This window comes from Cinclus cinclus, chromosome 3 (assembly GCF_963662255.1).
Source record: "Cinclus cinclus chromosome 3, bCinCin1.1, whole genome shotgun sequence".
NCBI classification, from domain to species: Eukaryota; Metazoa; Chordata; class Aves; order Passeriformes; family Cinclidae; genus Cinclus; species Cinclus cinclus.
Window position 1 is genome coordinate 100,736,024 of NC_085048.1, and position 23,713 is coordinate 100,759,736.

A 23,713-nucleotide genomic window follows, 5' to 3' on the forward strand; every position below is an offset into this window, starting at 1 on the left:
CGAGCCCCGCTGCTCTCCTCCGGCCGCGGCTCCCCGAGCCCACGGGGGTTCGGCCGCCCGCTCCCTTCTCCCGACGGCCCGCGGTGCCTCTGGCTTGCAGGGCTGCCCGCAGAGACGCCGCCGGCCGCGGGTACCTGCCGCCCGCCGCCGGGCAGCGCCGGGACTCTGGCCGCGGCATCCCGCCCCGACGTGGCTCCGCCGTGGTGCGGCGGCCTCCGCTGCTGCTGCTGCTGCCGCCGCTGCCCCGCGCCCGCCGCCCACCCCGCCGACGCCGAGAGCAGCACGGTCCCCGCCGCCCGTCCTGCGGCTCCTGGGGCCGGGGCCGCTCCGGCGGCGGCCCCAGCGGCGGCGGCCGCCGCGGCTCCACCTCCTCCTCCGCCTCCTCCGCGGCCGCCGCCGCGGCGGGGCCCTAAAGCTGCCCGGCTCAAGAGGATGGTGCGGCTGGCGGCCGAGCTGCTGCTGCTGCTGGGGCTGCTCCTGCTCACCCTGCACATCACCGTGCTGCGCGGCAGCGGCGAGCCCCACGCCCCCACGGGCAACCACAGCCAGCGTCAGGTGAGTGCCGCCACGCCTCCCCCACCACCCTCCCGCGTCCCCCGGGGCCGTCGGGGCGGCCGGGCTGACGGGAGCCGGCGCCGTGCACCTGCCCCGACCGCCTCCTCCTTCCGTGCGTGTCCTAGCCCCGAGGGTTCCCCCACCCGAGGGCTTTCCCCGGGTGATTACGGGGTGTCCCGGCTGTCGGAGCAGCGGTGGCAAAGGCAGAGCTGCTCCGAGCCGCGGTTCTATGCCGTGCGAGAGGCGTCGAGGTGGCTCCCACGCGTGTCCCTGTTATTCCACCTGTGGGGCAGGCAAGAGATGGAAGCAGCCGTGTTGGGCATGGCATGGCCCCAGCCTTCTTGGGGAAGCAGCATTCCCTAGAGTGACAGGCAACAGATAGGTGTCTGTGGTCTCGGGAAATACTGGAACTAAGTGTGTGGCTTTCCTTGGAAAGCATCAGTAGGCAGGCTGACATTGAGTCCTGAAATAGGCAAGACACTTAGGGTGATAAGTACTTATGATGTGAAGGGCAGTGTTTGTGATTCAGCTTGCCCATTCCAGTCTTTTGAAAGACTTCTCCCATGAAACCAAACTGTGTATTATGTCCCGCAGAGGTAAAGGACTTTTTTTGTTCTGTTTTGGAATTTTTGCAGGTTGTGCTTGTTATTCAGTATCACATGTTGCCTTTCATTTATAATGTTTGGAGACGGTGGTCAAAGCTGCAGAGTCACCAACATCCCCAGACAAAGCTTGTAAATATGTGGTCAGTTGCATGTGCTGACCAACTCTCTTCCTCTGTATCCAAGTGGTGAAATAGAATCAACTACCAAGTCATGCGATGAACTGACAGGAAAATGTCTAATAATTAATACCATAAATTTACATAAACCATCCACCATCTGGGTAAGAATCATAGCACAAGCAGGGTATGAAAGCCAAAGAAAAGCAAGGAGAGTGCAGGCTGTACTGGTCACTGTATGCATGGGACCCCCAGTTGGTGGTCCACAAAATGAACCCAATAGCCACAGGAGGGAACCTAGAACTGCAGACTCAACATCCTGGTCACAGCCTGGAGTTAGGTCTCCCTAACTCAAAAAACCTCCTCCTGAATTTGGTGGGAGTCCTGCTTGGGAGTGCTGAGCCCTGCACCGTGGGTAAGGCCCCACCATGCTCTCTCTCTGCAGTTTTATCACCGGCTTGACATTCCAGGATGTTTTGGGGTTTTTTTTAATATCTGCAAGATTTCTGGTAATAATGTTTTATAAATGATACTTTCTTTCCTCATGGGCAATGGGAATGCCTTTTAAAATTATGTTCCTTGGAAAAGAAAATTTGGAGGGGTTTTTTATGAGGTGTTTGCTATCATTAGAATAACCCTGAATTTGCCTTTTCTTGACAGTCTTGTAACATAATGAGAGAAACATCTGGGCAAGTGGGAACTCTGAGTGATGCCATTTCCCTGAGGAGCTCCTTTTAGAGCACTGTTGTAAGGTTAGGGTGAAACAAGAGGAAAAGCATCTTCAGATAATTATCTGGGATTATTATCATTGTAGTTGGTTGTCTCTGGAAAACCTGTAGATGGTTGACTTCAAGAATTTTTTCTGTCTGGTGATGTTTTACAGATTGCCTTAATAAACTCTGTGCCTTTAAGCACCATGATAGCTTTAGCATTTCATATTTTCATAATGTTTTGCCATTTGTAGAATTGAAATTTTTTATATGCTTCCCAACTCAATAGATTCTGCAGTTATGTATTTGAGAGACTGTGTCTGTACAAAACATTATGGGGGGAAAGGATATTAATTAGAGCAATTGGTTAAACAGATGGAAGTCTATCAATTTTCTGGTTTTATAACTTCCAGGGATTCTGTTGGTAGTTGGATCCTGTTGCTTTAGAGAGTTGCATTTAAGCAGGTAGATGCTTTCATTCAGAGCATCACAATATAGATCTCAATGGGAAGTTTGCACTGGGCTCTTCTGTTTTTTGGCAGGTTTTGGGCTGTATCGTGGCACGTGCTGAAGTGAAATGCAGAATCCTACTGCACTGCACTCACAGGGCAACAGCCAGTGTGGGAAACGAAACTGCAGAAACTCAGACTTGTTGATATAAGCACTTAGAGATCTCTCAAGGTTTTTTTGTCTTGCTACATCTGTGGAGAGGAGTGATTGTGAGAAATGTTACCTTTGATGAAATTGCACTTGAAGAAGTGTGGTGGGAAAGAGTAATCTTTGCAACAACAGCTTATAGATGTCTTTCAACATGGCAAATTTGTCTTAAAAGTCCCTGGCAATTATTAAAAGGAGGATATAGTGTGTTAGGCAGTCTGTTTGCACAAATGAGGTAGTCAGAATTGGGTCCTTTTTACATGAAACAGATTCTGGAAGATTCCTTAGTAATCTTAAAATATTATTGGAGATTTAAATAGTCTAAAATACTTGTAAACCATTTGAAGTCTGATTCAGTAAGGGATGAAGAGTTTCTCTTTCTCCCATCCCTTGGTCCTTCAAATGAAGGAAGGATTTTGTAGGATAGGTTTTGATTTCTTTTGGTCTTTCACTTGGGTTAATCCCTGCAATTAATTAGACCAAGAGATGAAAGAATTATAGAAAAAAACCCACCCATCCTAAAATTAAAGGAGTTATTTTCTCCTCCCTCTTGTTTTTTCCTCTTTGGTGCCCTTCCCCATGCTCTGTGTGTCTCCAGAGAGTCCCGATGTCTGGGATTGCCTTGTGGCTCTGTGACTGGCTGTAAAGGAGCAACAGTGAGGAGAAAGTCCTGATGTACATCCTCTTTGGGATGGGTGAGGTAGGAGCACAGGCTCCCTTGATTTGGTGCTGCAGCCATGGTTGCTGGACCTCCGTGGGGCTGCAGTTTCATGCTGCTGTTAGAACTGGCTTGTGGCAAGGTAAGCAAACACTAAATGGGAAATCCACACTGGAGTTGTAAAACAGCTTGCAGTCTTGAGTTATGAGAGGGAATCAGCCTTGTGTTTCTCAGTCAGATTTTATTCCACTCCTTCCATATCTTCTAATGGGAAAAAAAAAAAAAAGAGAGAATTGGAGAGGAGATTTTCTGCTGAGATTTCTACTGGGTCTAATTTAATCATCATCTAGAAGCTGTTCTGGAGCATATTTAGGAAACATAGAAGTACAAACTTTCTTTCCTGAAGAAGAGCAAATGAAGCTATATTAAGAGATGGGAAAAAGCAGCTTGGGTATGTTTTTATCCTTTTACATAGTTCTAAAACCAAGGTTTGAACATAAATTTTGGAAGACATTTTTAATACTTTATGATGCTCTAAAATCTGTGCTTTCATTCTGAGAGAAAATATTTCACCGTGAAGTTTATCCCCATCACTTCTAATTTTTCCATAGCAGGCCTTGCACACCAAGAAAAACAGTGTTCCTACACCAAGAAAAATGACCTTGTAAAATGCAGTAACAGAGCCACCAACAATATATGCTACAGCACATGAAGTCAGATTCTCCACTGCAATACTTGCAGCAGAATTATGTTAGCCTGAAACTCAGTAGTTGTGCTTAAAACTAGAGCCGTGTAAGAAAACATAATTTGAAAAGCAGCACAATGCTGCAAACAGATTTTTTTTCCTTTTAATGGCCCTGCTCCTGCCTTTGCCCCCCTCTTCAATAAGCGTGCAAGCAATTACAGCATGTCAGAAACGCTCTCTGAGGCCTACCAGAAAAAACACATTCTGCTGCTTATAAATCGTTGCACAAAAGTCGCTCTCCAAGCTGCATGAGGAGCCCTTTACAGGGCTGAGCTCGTAATTTTCCCCCATGATCACCCAGCTCAATGCCACGAGTAGTTTAGCAATGGTGTGCAGTCTGCTACCCTTGCTGTGGTGCATTTCGGTCTTTTCAGGGCTTGTAGATTCTTGCTGACCCTTGTACTGCAGTCAGGCAATTTGCAAAATGATCTCTAGTTGGATACAGTGGCATATTTCAGCTTTCTGCCTTCCTCAGTTAAGTAGGACTCAAGCTGTTTACTTTGGGAGCATTTTAGACTCTGATTTTTAGAAGCTAATTTGAGCTCTGGAGCTTTGCATTTGGTTTGCTCTAATAGGAACCTGTTGTCTAAATCATCTTTGAAAACCTGTCGATTCCACATTCTGCCTTCTTGTTTTCCAGGCTTCCTTTAGCCTGTAAAAGGTACCAGTAAGTGGATATACATCACATATTACTATGAGCACGAAATCCTTCTCTGCCTTGAGAGAAGTTTATCTATTACATGGATAGCTTTCAGAGCAGGTGGCTTGTGAATTGGGCAGGCTGATTCTCTGCAGCCAAAGTTTCTTTTGATGAGGGGGTTCCTCATTGCAGGGGATGCTGGTTTGTGCTTTTTGGCAGTGACAGTGAAACCTGCCTGTTCTCAGCTTTTCTGTGCAGACTCTTAGCTAAGGCTCACCCTTTGGCATATGTTCCTCCAGCTATACACTAAGATTTAGCAATGGCTTAGACCTTGTGCAGTTCATTCTCTCATCTCCCAAGGGAGGGAATATGTGTGCTCTTTAGTGGTTTTGCTGTTGGGCTGTGGCTTGTTCCAGGATCCGGGGGAAGGAAGGGTGATTAGTTTTACGTGTGATGCATGGAAGCAAAGGATAAAATGGGAAACAGGGGTGAAGGACTGAGACTGCTGCACTAAACAGAGGACCATTTTCTGGCGTCCGGGGCTCCCAGGAGAGATTCTTTCACCTTTCAAACCCAGCTCCCAGAAATCTCCAGAAAGCATTAATTAAACTTTTCTTCATACCTATCACTTTGATTAATTTTGTAGTAAACTAAAGTATCCTTGGTGGAAAAGAACTACTACACCTTCAGGGTAGAATGTGGCAAGATTTTTAGTATCTTAGACTACTGCAGTAATTCAGAACATGTATCCAAGAATAGTTATGGCTGCAAGGAACAATACTGGGCAGGTGTGAGTGTAACTTCCTGAGTTAAGTTTTACCAAAATGTTTGGATGGGGCATATTTTGTTAAACATCTCTTCAGATCAACAGTTAGCAGTTACGGTACTGCTTATCTTGGATCATCACTGATAAATACCTGGCATTAAATCACAAGGTGCCTCTCTATTTTGTCTCCGTAACTATAGATCAGAGCAGTGTTTTCCCAGTGCTTCATACTGAAGAGTCTCTTTGAGTTATTTATTTCTGTTTTGAGCAAGATTTAGGATTGTTTTCCAGTTCTTAATAGTATTGGGCTATGTGTAAGAAAAAAGCAGAGTGTGTGTTGTTCAAAATTCATTCTGGGTCCTCATGTCCATTCCCATGGTCCTTGAGTCAAACACAAAATACAGTGGCTACTATGGGGAGAGGTCCAGTGACATTCCTCGTTTTGCCTTTCTCTTCTCTCAGTTGAGCCTTACCTGTTCTCTGGGGCTTGTGTGAGGGCAGAGGGGTTAAAGGGAAACCTGCTACCAAGGGCTTGAGCCCTATGGCCAAAGGAATGACTCATGGCAATGCAGGGAGGGGTAGGCTTGAAACTGGCTCCTGGGCCAGTCTAGAGCTGTAGTGATTGCCGTTGGTAAGAGGAGAGAGGCCAGGCATAGGTACAGAGATCCTGGATGGAGCTGCATTTGTACTTCCCACTTTGGTTCATCTAACCTGGGCAACCAGCGCTAGTTCTGGATTAGCTTTTACTTTTAACTCCTGTTGACTGTGTAGAGAATTTTATTCTACACAGAAAGAGCAAAGTGGGTCACACCAGCTGTAAGAGGAATACAACCACTCTGCTACTGACCCCTTGCTCTTACCTGATGGGCGCAAAACTCTCTCCTTTGCTTCTCCTGTTTTGGCTGCCAGCCCTTAGGTTCAGTCTCATTTCCCTGTTCTCTCCTTTTCTAGTGCCAGCTATCCACAAAAACAGGAGGCCTAGAGCTGCAGCTCTGCTGTTGGCCTCAACTATTTCTTCATCATTGTGCTGAGTGTTGCTGGTCAGTGTCTACTCACGCCCCTGTGGTTTGTAGCATCACTGTTATGACCTGGAGGTAGGTAACAAAGCCCCATTACTTTGAGGTTCAGCATACTGAGCTGTTTGACACCTTGCTCTGCTGTGGAATTCCTCTGCTGAGGAGACATCTGTTTAACCAGTACAGGTTATGTTGGATGTAAATTGGGAGCTGTGGTTTGAATTCAGTATTGTTCTTCTGTCTCTGCTCATATCTACAACATCTCTATATTGGTAATCAATGCAGAATTGTTCCAAAATAGTGGAAAACACCATCAAAGAAAACAATGAAAGAATTATTGATAAGGTAAATACTCTGGCTGTGTTATGTCACAGCATCTGAAAACTTCACAGAAAGTGAAGTGCAGAGGGCAGTAGTACTGATAATGATGCAGACAATGCAGGCTTGGCCTGCCAACGTAATGTGTATGTTTGAAAAGCTTTCTGAAATCATATGTGATAGAGATGACTTCTGGAAAACTACTCATTGGTATGTATTCCAGTGGGAAGGAAAAATGAGTTTGCAAACCTCTTGTTTTCTAAGATGAATTGATTTGTGAACATTCATGCTTAAGAATTTCTCCTTTGTTTTCCTTTATTATGCAAAAGTGCACAGACTGCAAGTAATGCTAGGAAAATATTTTGCCATACTTACCTTATGCTCACATTCTTCTACATCACTTTAAAATCTTGAAATGCACTCATATTTCGAATATATTGACAGGCAATTGAGATGTTTCCTTACACAAGCATAAACCTAAAAAATTGAAGCGATGTAGTTTTGCTTTGTGCTTACATCCTGATTTAGCAGCTTTGGCAGGTTTAACTGTCAGAGTTGGTTGCTTTATGATCTTACGTGTGTTTTGCCAGTCTTCCTTGCAGACAGCTGTGGTAGTAACCAGTTGTGCCTCGTTTGTTCCCTTCATGGTGTTGGTTAGTGCTTATTTGGTCCTTTTGTTACAATCCTTACCTTGCTGTCTGCTTTAAGACTACACTACATAAAAGCCCTTTGAACAAACTAAATAATGTTCAGTTACCAGAAAGATGACTTTATTTTAAAGTATTATTTTTTTCAGTGGTGTCATATTATTTTCCTTATTTTACTTTTCAAATCCCAACCTAAGTTTGTGGAGGTTGAGGTTCCAGTGTTGCGCTGTAGCTTGTGAGCAGTGTACAGTGCAATGGGTGTCCTGCCTGAATGGAGGCACTGTCAGAAATGAATAATGAAGTGTAACTTTAAAGCCAGAAATACAAAGTGCTTCAGTAAAAGGCAGAAGGAAGCACTCAATGATGCAGTGGTTACTTTTGCACTTTAAGACCATTGTGCCTATTTTACAAGTTTTAAAGACAGTAAATGCCAGGCTAAATTCATAGTCCAAGCATAGAGATGAAAAACATTTCCAAGAAACAGCATAGTGAGCTCACTGGTACATCAGCAAGAGCAGAATGTTTCCAGTGTTGGTATTTCCATGTACTTTTGATTTGAAATACCAGAAAAAGAAAGAAAACAAAGTGAAGTGTAACTTATTATTGTAATGAGGGATGGCTCACCACAGTGGTCACTTCTGTGGCACCAGAATGCTTGGTTAGAGGAGCTGGTGTGGGCAGTACTGGTAAGCATTTCCTATATCCTTCTGTCCTTGTTTTGCAAGTGCTTGGAGAACTCACAGCCGTGGGTCATATATTTTTTATTCCTCTCTTCTGGCAGTCTAGCTGGACGAAAGCAGGCCTGGAGTTGTTCATCTCTAAGCCTTTAATGTAGGGAGGTGCTCCTGAAGATGAGAGGGGAAAGTCAGAGATGAAATCTTTCACTCATACTCTTGTTGGAGTCAGTTCATGTTGAAAGGCAGGAGGAGTTCACACATCCCTTGGCTTTTATGCTTCTGTGCTAGATCTGCATTCTCAGTGTGTTTAAATTGACCTTGTTCCACTGACTTCAACAAACCAAGACAAGTCAATGATTTGTGTCAGCTGCAGAGCCAATATCCTCTTGAATAGGAATCTTTCACAGCTCAGTTTTTGCACAGAGCTGATAAGCACATAGCACATGTCATCAAGACCTCTGGTCCTAAGGACAAGCTGGGCCCTGGCATGTGGCTTTCTTCATGTTGCATGAATTAATTTCCATCTGTTATGTTTCTTTGCACTGAAAAACCCAAAACTGTTTGTTCCACAGTAGTCCTTCTTCCTTGGGAAGATTTAACATTTCCTCTTTGCTGTTGAGATCAGTTCTGGTGACAAAACCAGTGAGTTCTGTGTAAGAATCTCTAAAAGCAAAATAGTGCCCCATCTGCTTCTGCCACTAGGGCCACTCTAAGAAAAGTGGATTCCTCCTCCTCTAAGGAGCAGTCACTGAGTCCATGTCATCCATGGGACAGGTTTAACTTCCCAAACACTCCTTTCAGGCATCTTGCCTTTGCATTCCCATTGAGTTGGACACTCAGGTACTGAGGGTGGGCACTCTGTTGAAGTTCTTCCTCTAACAGAGGAATGTCCAGGAATGCTGAGCAGGAGTGAAGGTGAAGTCCTTGCACTGGAAGAGCTGTGCAGCAGTCTGTGATGGAACGAGGTGACTGACGGCAGAGAAATTGTAACAGAAGTAACAGGGAAGAGGACCTTGTGATAAGACAACTATTTTTTTAAGCTAGTTCTTCAAAAATTAGTTACACAGCTTCAGTATCTTTATTACCTTAGAAGTAACCCAGCAGCAGCAGTTTTTGCCTGAAGAAACCATCGTTACTTCACTGGAAGCAGCTGCCGAAGTTTATAAAGATAAAACATAAATTTGCTTGGTTTTACCTGCCATATGCGTCAGTGCAGGATTTTAAAATTTGTATGGGATTGGTCTCGATATGAAATTAGTAACCAGATAGCTACTAATATCTGTTTGCACAAGCTACCCAAAGAAAAGGATTAATAGTTTAAAACATAAAATGAAAGCCAAAACTGTCTAGCATAGATTCTGTAACACCCCACTGTACTTGCCTCCTACATCATGTAAATTGTTTATGCGCTGTTTAATTTCATATCCAGAAGTTATTCATCTTCTATTTGGCAACATGAGAGCAATAAAACTGCTGCTGTCTTTAATGTCTGCTAATACAACCCTCATCTGAAAGCACCTCTGGAAGTTACTTCAGTAATCAGACTGGAGTTTAAGATGCACTCTGTATGTCGGCATTTTGTGCTCCTGATTTTAAAATTCTCTGGACTGAAGTCTGTAAAGGCTCACTGCACAGACCAGGTTATAACAAAGCAGTTAATGATTCTCGTGACATGAATGCTGCCATTTCAGTTTATTTGAATGGCACTGGTATTCTGTCTTAAATATATCACTTTTTGTTAGTTGGTTGGTGTATATTTTTGAAACCAACTCAATATTAAGCATGGGTATGCATCTTAGCTAAACTGTAACCTAGTCAGTCCATGCCTTTCGCCCTGTGAAGTGCCCGGAGTTTTTCAAAACATGTAACCACAGTGATATTTTTATAAAGGAATGTTCACCTCATGGGATTTTTTTAAGGTGTTCTATTTTTTTTCCAAGTTACAGCTTCACTTTATTGTACATGATGTCCAATAAAAAAGATATATGTCTGTGATTGGACTTTGAAAAAGGGCTATGATGCCTATTCCATTTAAAGGGAATGAAGTCAAGCAGTAAATTTGCTGGTTGCCCTTTTCATATTGACTGTATCTTGGCCAGCAGTTGGTCTTTGATGTTGTAACAATAGAGCAAAGGCAGAGGAGGAGGAGCATTAGGACTTCCATAATATAAAAACAAGCCTGCATTCATCGTGATTTTTATAGAACACAGTCCCTGTCTATTGGAAGTTTGGCAGTATAGGCTTAATGTTCTGCAGAAGAGTACAGCAACTTTAACATTTGCAGGTGGCTTACAATTCATCCATCATTACTCCTACCATCTCTTCTTAATTCAGTTTGTTTAGGCATTCAGCATTTAACTTTTCCTATCTTGTTATTCCTTTCTACAATAGGAAAATAGATATTTGTCAGGACAGAGCTTCTGGAGTATCATTTTCCATTATGGGGGTTGATCGTCGTGTTATGTATGGAAGGCTCACTGCAGCTGGCCAATGGAGTGTCTATTCCTCACCTTATGCTTTAAAGGTTTTTATTGGGAAGGAATAGGGGGACTTGATATATGTGTGTCTAACATTTGTGAATGTGTATCTCAAACGGGACCTAGAGCTGCCACACTGCCTGTGACTTCAGGCATATTCAAAGAATAGTGCCAGAGGTTTCAAAGGAGCTGTTTAGCCTGGTAGAGTCCTGGAGGTACTGATGTGTACTGAAATGGTAGCAGCACTAGCTCACAATCCAAACATGGAGGAGGAAAAGGGTCATCCATTTCCTGAAAATGTCCAGGGTACCAAGATGTGCTGAGTGCTGGTGGGAGCATATAGGCTTCAAAATGTGAGCAGAGCTTGGAAAGAAACAAATAACCCATAATGTGCTGTTGCAACCATGTGTGCAGCATAGCAAATGTGAAAGGCAGAAAGGAGTGTTCCCAGGGATGTGATGATGGCAGCAGCAATGAGACTGCTGCAAGGGAATCCACACAAGAAGCCCAAAGGCAGCTTTTAGGAAACCATCTGGGACTGCATCAGGTTAAATTGCTTTACTGCACCCAATTCCAGTGGCTCTTGCTTAAGGCATAATCCTGAAGTCCATTGACAAGGCAAAACACCTGGAAACTTGTCTACCAGACTCCAAAGACATCTGTCCCAAGGAAGGGAAGGGGTGGGGGCAAGATGCAAATCGCTGGTGCATTTGACAGTTCAGCACTTGATTTAGGGTTGGATCCTGTGCCTTCTAGATGTTCAGATTAGACTGGAGAGTCCAGACTCATGAACAAGTCACTGCCTGCCAGTTGAGCTGCAGTAGCTCTTTATATGTCTTATTCCACCTTCATCCCGCACAAAATGCGAGGTCATTTTATATTTTTAGTAAGTCAGCACTGAGCAAACTAACACTGCCCAGAGCTCTCATCAGGGTGACAGCACTCTGTCCTCAGACCAAGCACTCCATGGTCACCGAATACATGGCTTGTCAGTGGGGAATCTTTAACATCTGCCATGATGGCCATTACAGAGGCAACATCTGGTAGAGAAAATGCACACCTTCCATTTCTGTGCTCAGCTCTGTGTGTCCTTCATCAAACCCAGACACAGCATTGTCTTGACTGTTTCTGCTTTCCTCAGCTGCTGAAAGCAAACTACATGAGGCTCAGTCAGTGTAAGGTGGGAGTTCTGGCTAGTTAGAGGCATCACCTAGTGTTTAAAAGGGTTTGCCCTTGGCAGATCAATAGCTCTGAAAAAGCTGCTGAAATCCATCAGTGGATGTGATATTTGATCCCTGCTCTTCTTTGATCTGACATTCGTGGCATTTTGAATAATGTAAATCAAAGCTGCCTTTCTCACCTACCCATCCCTCTTTCTTCTTCTGTCTCGTAAGAGGATCATTTTTTCATGTTCTGAAGAATACAGCTTTGGCTGTCTTAACATCGAGATAAAATGAAGTCATTATTTGCATAACATCAGAATAAGGGCCAGATTAATACCACCTCTCTGGGTTTTTTTTTCTTCCTTTATTTTATTCCTACAATAAAATACAAGGGGAGTGTGCAGCTGAAATCATGTATTTGCACACATATGGACTAAGTGGGGGAAAAGAGCTACATATGCCAATTCCCTGAAACACATACTGCCATTGAGTAAAGGAGTCACAGTTACATTGTTGTATTGGGTTATAAACCCCATAATAATACCATGACAATTATTGCAGTTTGCTTGTGAGAGCTACAGGAGGAGAAAATGTATGTATTTATCTCTTTAGCAAAGTTAAGTAGCTTGGAAGTGAATTTTGAGCCATAGCCTTCAGTGTCTTTGCTGTTTCTGCTTTGAGATCTCTCAGGGACCTGTTCTCCCTCCCTGGATCTGGCTTATCCATGATGGTCCCATCTCTGTTCCTCACCAGAGGAGGTGAGGATACACAAAACTGAGCTTCTTCTCTTTCCTCTCTTACCTTGCTGCTGTGTTGGGCTGCTGAGACTAATCTAAAAGATGCTTTTTGCCTGCTCCCATACACTTTGTCAGTGGCATCTGGGTGGCTTCAGGCACATGCTAAGACTATAACAAGTTTGAAAAATAAAACCATTTATCCTAAAAATAGCTCAGAACTGACTGGTGATCATGGGGTGTAAGGGAGTCAGAAATGAAGATATTTTCATTTCACGTAAGTGTCAGATTCAAAAGCATCTGCCTAGTTCAGTGCATGTATGGTATTCATTTCCTGTCTGTAGTCGATTGGAATGCCCCCCGAGTCGTTTGAAATTGAAAATCGAGTCATGCTTCTTTAATCAGCTCTAGGAAATAGCCCCCTCCCTTACTGTTTTAGGAAAATTTATATTTACATGCATAGAATTCGTAATACAAAAAGCCTACACTTCTCTCCAGGGCAGATTCTTCCTCCCATCTTAGACAGAGTAGGGTCTTCACAGTATCTTGCCATGGTGTGCTGGCTCTCTACTCACTTGCTCTTCTTTGCTCTTCTTCCCCATCATGTCACTGGAGGGAGGCCTTTCTCCTGTGAATCCATGTCCTCTGGTTTCTTCATCTGTCACTCAGGGAGGTGGAGGGAGAGGGCATGATGTCCACTGCTGAGGGCTTGATACAAAACCACAGCAAGCATTGCCTCTGTGTGCAGATGCCATTTATGATAATTACTTCCAGTTGCTCCTGTATCAGTCTCCAAAGTTTTCTAGTCGTGCACTTTAAAGAGTATTTCCCTGCAGGAGCTGAGGTGCGTGGTCCCGAGGCAGCTGCTCAGATTTCTGCTGCTGTTTTGTTGTAAACTCCTGGGTGTAGTAACCCCCTTCCAGAGAGTGTTGTGAGGCACACAGGTTGGTGCACAGATATTGAAGGTAAACAAACACCGCCCTTCCTCTGCCTTCACCTTCTCACTTCCATCCAAAGGAAAGTGAGTATTAGGGAATGCAACTAAGGGAGAGGCATATAAATTACCTCACAGCGATTCAGTGGTGTGTGTGTGTGTTTTGAGCACCAAGATTCAAGTGATTTGCCTTTTTTCAGGCACAGAAGTAGCTTTGCCAGAAGCACAGGAAACATCATGTTTTTGGAATATAACACTTGTCTGCTTTCTTGCTTTCCCGTTATTAGCTTCTTCTTATGTGATGAAGTCATCATGTAGCTTTTAGTCCACAGGGACTAAACACTTTCTAGTCTAAAAACATCTGTCAGTTAACACAGCCAGAGTCATAGACACTTTTGAAAGCATAGGGTGGATATTCAGTGGCATATGAGAGGGACACACAGAGGCTGGGAATCGCTGTTTCTTGGAAACTAACAGCTGAAGGAAACTTTGGAAATTGAAAAGGCTTCAAGTGAGGTTACTCTTTGAGCTAGGGAGAGATGAAAACTTATTAAAGCTGGTTCACCTAGTGAAATCCTAGCCATAGTGATTTAGTGCAGTAACCTTACAAAAGGACATAGTTTAAAACCCAGGAAAATAACTTAAGATGTATGTTTGTTCTCTTTCATTTACACTGACGCTGTGTGTGCTGACCTGCAAAGCCTGACCAAAGGGTTGTGTACAAAAAGTATTAATATTCTGAATTTCCTTTGCAGTTTTGATTGCAGTTTTAGGAAGCTTTTCCCATTCTGTTGGAACCTAATGTATAAATCATGATGCAGATTTCGGATGATGGGTGAAATTAAACTAGTTTAATTAAATTTAGCAAGGGTGTAAGTAAATTCTATTTTAAAGCTTTATTTTACTACTAATTTTATGCAAGTTTTTTATAAGGCCTAAAAAGAATTAGAACTTTCAAAGAGTTTGCATTTTGGCACCACAGATTATTGGCATGGAATACTTGGGCTACTCTTCAGCTGTACCTTTGGCTGTTCAGCCTCTAAATCACTGTGTCCTGTATGGAGAGCTCAGCCAGGCAGTGATTACAGAGAAGATCTTTAGAGTCATGAAGAATAACTAAATGTTTACCAGCAGCTTAGGCAACTGAAAATACCTGTTAATTGCAAGCAAAGCTTGGCACTGAACATCTGTCAGAGTCCTACACAATTTAATTCCGTCTGCTTGGCTGTCTCCTGGATGGCTGAGTATCTGCTGAAGAGCAAAGCACCAGTGTTGTGCTATGTTAGAAAATTTGCTAAAGGCCCTCTGCTTTTTTTCCAGCAGATATTGATCTGTAATCACCACCAAGTTTCTATTATCAAAGTATTTATACAAGCTGGCAGTTCTTCACCTCCAAGCTGAACCATACTGGTTGTATTTTCCAGCTGAATGAAAACATGAAATACAAGCAAATGACAGAGCATAAAAAAATAGCTGTGATGTGAAATGTGTGTCCACAACATGTAGCAAAAGGTTGCCAAATCTGAGTATAATATGGTTGGTTTTCTCCTTAAACTCAGAGTTAAAAATCTTGTCTGCCAGGACCATTCTGATGTGGACTCACTGTTTGCCAGGGGTGTGGAGGAGAGAGAAAGCTTGGTGAGCAAAACTCCCAAGCAGAATCTGAATGAAGGATGGACCAAAGCTTGACGACTGCAGATCAATAAAGTGGCTCAGTAGGGGAAGAATGGTGTTAGAGCTGCTCTGGTATTTGTGATGTATCAGTTCACAAGGTTCAACAAGGCAACAGCCTTTTTCTCCACCATGGAGGCTCCTGACATCATGTTGGCTACGTGCCTCCAAAGAGCTGTCTGGGACTTCCTAAATGGGAAGGAGCCCTCAATCCTACAGCCTGAGGATCTCTGCAGTCATAACACATGTCCTGGCTACACATTTAGCCCTCAAGATTTTCTGTGTAGCCATGAGGGCTGCACAGAGAAGTTTTTAGTGTAGAAACCCTAAAATTCAAAAGCTGTGATTCTGCGATAAATGTGCCCAGATGCTTTGAGATCCTGGTTCTGCTGCGTGCATCTCCTGAGAGCTATTTCAACGTAAGGCTGACAACCAGCTGTGGTGGACTGGATGTGTACTGGGGCACCCCAAGCACCTCTCTGTGCCACTGGCACCCAGCATCTACAGACACCATTCCAGCAGCAACTGTGTATTAACATCTGCCATGAACTTCTTACTTGCAACAGCATTTGTGGCTCCATCCTGTTCTCCTCAGAGACAAAATCTCTTCAAGGGCCATACAGCCACTGAAACTCATGTGTTCCAGAGCAGTACACTGTGACTGGATTTGGTCTATCCACAGCCACTTAGTCACACAGGCAGATGTACTGCAAGTTGGAACTGCATACACTGTCATTTTACCAATTTTGCTGGAGAACTTGAGAATAATAGATAATTATTAAAACACAGACCATGATTAACAGAATTTATTATTATTATTATTATTACCACCTGTTATCAGTGATTCATCTTTTATTTGCATGTTGTTTAAAGAAGATGCTCTATTTTGGACCTGCTTAGTGAAAACAATTGTGTACATACAAGCCAATGCCATCTGTTTTAAATTATTTGTTAGCAGTGATTATCTAAACTGCACTCTTTATTACTGGAACAATTAGTTTGTGCAGTTTTCTAAAGATAAGTAAGGTTTTTTCACTTCAGTGCTATATGTGAGTGAGGGGCAAGCTCATTTTAAGGAAAAATGAAAAAAATTTAGTAGCAGAGGGGTTGATGTGACACCCCTCTGGTCTGACTTTGTCTGACTGCCTGGAATGTATGTGGCATTAATAACAAAAGAAATCTTTCTCTATGTATCTCTGATAATGTTTCTCAGCTGTTACCCTCACTGCCTGCTTCTCTAACACTGTCCTGTTACCTCACCCTGATAGGTCCCATGCTGCTTATACTCATGATAGATGAAAAACATAAATTAACTCCAGGAATTAGATCACCCAGGTTTGTTACATGTCTTGGATCTGCAGAGGTGAGAGTTTCATGTGGTACCCTGGTGTGTTACTCGGCCTCCCAAGACTGGTTAATTTTAAAGTGATCACTTAGCACTAACCTGAAAACCCACGACAGCCTTCAAAATGAAAACAATCTGTTTGGGCAGGTGGGAAATGAAACCATTCCTAATGACTATAATAGTTTTCTGTGAAGGCCCCAGGCCTCATTTTGTCTCTGATAGCAATATAATTTTTATAGCATCTGTGAAGTTTCCTAATAAATAAAAGTTCCTTGTTGCTGGTGGCTGAAGATGCTGTACAGGTGCATCATGAAAGTGCAGTGAAAGACCCTCAGTTTTCAATTCAAGCCCTCTTGTCAAGATCATTTTACAAGATATTTCAAAGGAGTATACAAGAAATAAGAAAGCAATGTAGCTGCAGCAGGGATTTAGTAATAGATTCCCTTGCTGCCTGGGAGCTATTAGAATATAAGTTGTATCAGTTTTCCAAAATCCTCTCAACTCCATAATTAGCAGTGCTTGTAAATGTGCCCTTACTGTGGCAAGTGGGAAGTGAAGGAAAGTAATAAATATGAAGGGCAGAGAAAGAGCAACTGCTTCAGAATGTTTTCTGTAGCTATAGTCATTCCTCACTTATTCTGTGTCTTGGGATTTTTTTTTTCCCAGAAGTGAAAATGGTATTAAAATAAGGAAGAGAGGAGGGAGCTGGACTCCTTGCTTGCCAAAATTGCAGAGAAATTCCCTTTTCCCCTAGTTTGGTAATTTTGCAAGTTCCCATTTCTGTATAGCTTCTCTATGAGGAAGAGAAACATTTCCCTACAGCCCAGGTCTGTCATGACAGAGGGAGAAACATCATGGTAAGGCCAAGGAGGGTGATAAAATACTGATCTGATTATTGGAGAGTTAACCTGCAATATCAGGCAGAACATTTTTCCTGAGTGCAGGGTTCTCTCTTGGGGCCTTAAACCCTTGCCATAGTGCAAGTCCCATCTGGATCATCAGCACTGAAAATTATTCTTGCAAAATCCCTGTGAATTGCTTTTCTTCTGTGGCTTATAGATGGACACAAAGACATTGATATGTACTGACCCATTGCCCTCCCTTTTTCAGAGATGGGTGTTGCAAGGTGTGTTATTCTGTAATGCAAACAATGTGTCAGATTCTCTCTCAAGGGTTTTTTTCATTGCCTTGTCACACAGCTATGGGTTATATGTTCCTGCCCTTATAGACTGTCCACACTTGGAACACTCAAAAATCCTAATCCGTTTTTGTATTAGGAACTTCTGTAATTATCTGATGCCATGGGGCTTGTAGAACTGTAGCTTATAGCCAGTATGAGCAACCTCTTAAAATTGTCTTAATGGAAAATCTAAATATTGTGAATAATCCTTTTAAATGAAGGGGGAAAAAAGTGTTTTATCTTAAAATATTTAGAGCAGATGCATCATTTGAGTAAGAAACCAGTGTGCCTGAATTAGAAATGTCATAACTTCAAAGAAACTGAGTCAGTAGTTCTGAATGAAGTGACATAGCTGCTAAAGGAAGACAAGCAATACTGCTTTCCCAAAAGCATCAGTAATAAGATTGTGTACACCTAAAAATAGTGTGAAATATAAACATGGAAAATAACGTAAAAATAAGAAGAGAATACTATCTCCCCCCCTAAAAAATTAAATTTCATCTAGCTTTGGAACACAAACCCTATTTTCTTTGGAAAGGATGCTGGTATTGCAATAATGACAAATTTTTTCCTACTAGATGGGTCTTGGAAGAGCCTTTGTAGAGCTAATGCAGTAGCACAGGGTGGACATAATCTTCACACACAGTTCAAGCTCACTTTTATTTATGGCAGCTTCTTTAATCTTTTTAGAAGAAATGCACATTTCTAATTATACTGCAGGTCAGCTTAGATGTGCCACCAAGAAGCATCTTCCTGAAAAATGGACATTCTCTTCACTTTATTGACTGGAAACAATTGTCTTTTCACTCAGTGGTACCATGAGCAGGTAACTGGGATGTTCACACATGCTGAGTATTTCCACTTGCCTGTGTGCAGTACAGAGGCCCAAGGACTCCTATCTTGGGCTTTCCTAGTACAGAAGGGACTGTGAGAGGCAGCAGTGCCTCTAGGCAGAGCACAGAGCACTGTTTAACCTGGGTCATTGCTGCCAGGCATTAGCCAACCCTGCTCTTGAAGTCAAGCCTCGTGTCCTACTCAGTGTCTGCTCTGGGGCTGGGAAGTTGCTGGGAATAAATGGGTACCTGGTGTGTCATTGGTGGTTCATGGCCATCCTGGGCAAGCAGAGTGGTCCATCCCCCCACTTTGGGATGGAGCAGTTATCTTGTCCTCCCTCTGTTTTCCTTCCCAGTGCCAAGCAGCTCCATCTCACTCTGTAATTAATGACAGTCCCTGCCCCAAGCAACTCGATCAGCCTGATGTCATTACTTCACCATGACAATTTCCTAACTAACTCCATGTGATATTCCATCTGCTTGACACTATTAAAAACTTTTTATATAGCCCTTATTATAGTAGTTGCTGAGCTCCCCACAAACATCACAATGAGGAAGGGAAGTGCTGTTGTCCCCACCGAGGTGCCAGCAGAGCATGGCCTGTCAGGATCACACACAGAGTCTTGTCAGAGAGTTAAATGTGGGTCTCCAAAGGCCTTGGCCAGCTCTAGATGCATGGTGTGGTCATGTGGAGAATTGGGATGCTCCTGAAGGGGCAGACAGATAGGGGAAGTATGGAAATGTATGTGAGAATTGCATTAGTTTTTAATAGAATCTTACTTTATTTTTAATAAAGGTAAGATTATGGGCATGATACCCCAGTAAAAATACTTAAGTACCACTTTTTTTTTTTTGTGTTCCTAACTGAAGTAGTTTAATCACAGCACTATTACACCCTGTTGTTATTCAGACATAACTGAAAAGCCATTTAATCCTCATGCACCAAGCATGCTAAATTCTATCTGAAAAGTGTTAAGTGAAGGCACTAGCATATGAGTAAGGAACCTAAAGTTAACCAAAGTGGCTCTCAGTTTCATTTCCCAGAGCTTGCTGCTGTGTGACCTACTCTTTACTTTACAGTGAATAAGGGGTGGGCCACCAAAGGCATCTGAAAGTCCTTCCTGGTCTCAAGCAAAGAGAGGGGCCTGTTTTAGCCTTCAAGAAAAGCAGGCTGTCAGGAGCACACACATTTTTGGCACTGCACACAGATTTAGAATTTGTATCTGTGATGTAGATAAATGTATAAAATTACCCTTTTGGCACTTGAAAGTATAACCATTCCAGGCATGACAATACCAAGACAGTATTAATTCTGCTAAATTGATTTTGCTCTTTACAAATAGAGTGCAGTTGAGGAGGATAGAGGAGGATACCTTCATTTTTACTTGAGACTGTTTCACTTACTCTGATATTAAATCTTCCAGCTTAGTTTACTTTAACTCACTGAATATTTTTCTGTAATGTGCACGGGTTATATTGTAACATCTCTTTAAAAGTCAGTTTAGAACCTTCTAATCAAATAAGCACAAAATAAAAGAAAAGGTATTGGAGCTGTTATCTATCTGAGAGCTTAGTTAAAAGTGTGCTTTGGCTTAATTTGAACCAGGGGAGCTGAATGGAGATTGCATTTAACCAGAAATGCTGGCAAAAATATGCCTCAGTAGAGCCAGAACCACATATGGCCATTCCACTTTAATTGTGCTTGTTTTAAAAGATAGGTCTTTAACATTTACTCTCTCCATGCTTGCTGTCTCTTTATGAACTGAAAATAAAAACTCCCCAGGCAGTCATACTAAGACCTCAAGCTAAAATTTTTCAGCTGAGTCAAATGCAAAACCTATGCTGAATCTGCCCCATGCTTTTTTTTTTCTTTTTTTTTTTTTGATTTCTTTTTTTTTTTTCTGGGGGGATGTGTGTAGCCATACGAAGATTGTACTTCTCTGTTTTTTCCCCCAAAAGTCCCAAGGCCAGTCCTAACCCAGGGAGTCAGTGTTTTGATACTAAATGTGTCTCCTTGGTGAGGTCAAAGGCAGTGGCAGCAGTGCTACTAGTTCACAGGCAGCCTGCTGTAATATACTACAAAACCCAAAAGCATGCTCAACAATAACAAAAGCATTAACTGCTGACCCACAGCTCGGTGAAATTCAATCCCACCATTAGGCAAACATGAAAATGAGATCCCAGAGGAAGGAAGGTTCAGATCTTCAAGACCAGAGAAATTGGGTGAGGAACACAGAGACGAGATGGAAGTTGTTGCAGGCTGAGGGGAAAGAAGGGGAGGTTGCCAGCTCAGCAGTAGAATCTTTTAATACCATAAATTTCAACATGGCCTTAGCAGTCAGTGTTTTTGCTTCACTTTGGAACAAAGCAAACTAAAATTATTTATAAGATGGATGCCTTTCAGCATTTTTAGGGACATGCTTGATGTGGTATGATTTGATTTCCATGGGATTACTTCAGAGCCTCATGTTTCTAGGTTTAAGTCTGATGCTTGTGTCCATGTGTAGGTGCTCACCACAAGGCTGGACTGGTTCAGGAGCCTGGAAAAGCCAAGTCTCCAAGCCTGACTGAGTTTTACCTTGTGTCAGCTGGTTACAGATGTGTGTTTCAGTAGTGAGCTGTAGGTCTGGGTGCTGTAAGGCTGCAGCCATGGGAGGGACAGGGGCACTGGCAGGACTGCACACTGTCAGTTGTCATTACTGGCTTTGGTTTTCTTCCCTAGAAAACACTGACTGCAGAGGACCTTTCTCCTGAAGACAGTTTCACCCTGAACCCTGAGGAGCAACGAGAATACCCTGATCTCCAGGCTGCCCACCGGCCATTCCCAAAGGAGCAGTTCAGGCAGGAGAATAGGCATACATCCTTGCAGAGAGATGGACCCAGATCTTTTCTCCTGGACTTCCCAAACTTCCCTGACCTGTCAAAAGCAGATATCAATGGGCAGAATCCAAACATTCAGGTACAAATTTATGTTAACATCTGACTTTTTTATTACTTACACAAAGTTATTTTATGGAGCCAAGACAACTTTCAGCTTGGCTTCTATGATACACAACCAGAACAATTCTCTCTACCAACAGAGAAATGTATAATTAATACATAATTAATACAGTATTATATATAAAATATATACGATACATACTTTTTCTCTGTAAGTTAATGCACATATTGCAATTTTTTTCTGAATTTCTCCTTGGATACTTTTGATTGCTCCATAAGTGTGGAGATCAGTGTAGACCTGTTTGTGATACTAAACCAAATCTTTCTGATTGCCATTTTGGACCATATTACCTTCATTGAAAATAAATAGCCATTTGAATTTCTGCCTTCAGTTTACTGTTGTAAAATTTGTTTCTGAACAGATTTGTTTTTTGTACACTATTATAAAATGCAGCCATCCCCAAAGTCTGACAGAGAGCAAGTCGTTCAGTTTTAGCTCAAAATGCATTCTTCTGTATGGAAGTGAGACTTAGACTTAATTTCTGCAGCGGCTGCTTGTAGTATAAAAGAAGTTGTCTGCAAGAAACTTTGTTATATGTTATTCCTCAAACTGTGCTTGGCTTTGGAACAGCCTCTTACAAGCCACTTGCATCTTCAAACTTGAAGGATTGGAAAGAGGAAAAAAATGAGTGATTTGTTTTTAATTCAGAGCCTTAAAGCAAAATTGGCATTAATAAGCAGTCTTTTTTAACCAAAACAATAAATTCAAATGTTGTTCTGCATAAGATGTGCTTATAAAAACAATGCACTAATAGATCTGGTTTTCTGGTTAAATTAATTCCTGGCTTCTTATAGTTAGTTCCCCAGCCCACAAAATTACCATCCTTTTGCTGTGTCTGAGAAGTATGTATGTAAAGACGGAATAGATCTGCTGGTGAGAGGCCAACATGCTCAAGAGGGCTGGAACACCTCTGCTCTGGACACAGGCTGAAAGGGCTGGGGCTGTTCAGCCTGGAGAAAAGAAGGCTCGGGGAGTACTTAGAGCACCTTCCAGTGCTAAAGGGGCTGCAAGAGAGTTGGAAAGGGAATTTTTTACAAGGGCATGGAGTGATGGGACAAGAGAGAATGACTTTAAATTGGCAGAGAATAAGTTTAGTTGTTTTAGGAAGTAGTTTTAGGAAGAAATTCTTTACTCTCAGGATAGCGAGGCTCTGGTTGCCCAGAGAAGCTGTGGCTGCCTCATCTTTGAAAGTGTCCAAGACCAGGCTGAATGGGGCTCTGAGCCACCTGGTCTGGTGGGAGTGCCTGACCATGGCAGGGGAGTGGAATGAGATGATCCTTAAGGCCCCTTTCAGTCCAAACCAGTGCATGATTCCATGGCTGGGTGAGAAGAAGCTGCCTCCACAGCGTCGCTCCCTTGTGTTCTCCAGAGATGAGTTGGACCATTAAGAAGTCCCACATATTTGGGTCAAGGTCTGATTCTTGATGGGTGGAGGGAGCAAGCATGTTCAACATGTGGCGATGGGACACGTCTCTCGTGCTAGGAGAACCACTCCAGAAAGCTTTGGGAAGGGAAGATTGGAAGCTGTAAGGTCCCCAGATTGTGGCATGCAGCAAATCATGCAACATCACTGTTTGAACAGTATGTAAACCACAGAGGAGGACAGGAGGAATGGAAAACCTTCCCTGAGTGGTAACAGCATACAATGTTTAGATATAGGGATGGATGAGATGGAAACAGTTCCCTGCTGCTGCTGCTGAGCTCTTTTTCCACCACATGATCATGAAAATGTGTCAGCAACTATGTCAGAAGTTTTGCTTAGCTCTGAGAACTGGGAAGACTGGTCAAGGGGCAACATTGATCCCAGAGCTCTTGTGCACAAGGATGAGACCTTTCAGAAACAGGCTCCCTAAGTTCTGCATTTTATTTACTCTGAATTTACTCTGCTTACTTAGGTGTGTAAACAGTGATTATACAAAGCTTCTTTAAGTTCTTGGTTGACAGTCTTACAGCTGGTCAAGCTTCATGGAGATAAAACTCCCATTAATTCTTTACAGAGTCAAAGAAAAGGGGGAGGGGGTTTGCCTAAAGGTTGTAAAAGTTTGCCTACTCTTTTACGAAAAAAACAGGATTATAGTGAATTCTTGCTTGTTAAACAGTACTATACTGACCTGAACAGATATAGTGACACTTGTTGACTTGCAAATTTCTCATCAGCTATTTGGCAGGTGAAAACAGAATTGATGCTTATTTTTCTTTTTGCACAATGGCACACAGATCTGTAAGTTACAATCCTGGGAGTGTTGATTTAAAGAGTCCTCCTAG

At 42.7% G+C, this 23,713-nt stretch overlaps 1 protein-coding gene across 1 annotated transcript in view; it reads left to right on the forward strand.

The window, feature by feature from the left end:
• Positions 1–432: 432 nt before the first annotated feature.
• Positions 433–23,713, forward strand: part of ISM1 (isthmin 1) — a 37,314-nt gene continuing 14,033 nt past the window's right edge. The window contains 3 exon segments of the mRNA XM_062489392.1: positions 433–550; positions 4,459–4,490; positions 21,188–21,406. Coding sequence (XP_062345376.1) covers positions 433–550; positions 4,459–4,490; positions 21,188–21,406 — 369 coding nt within the window.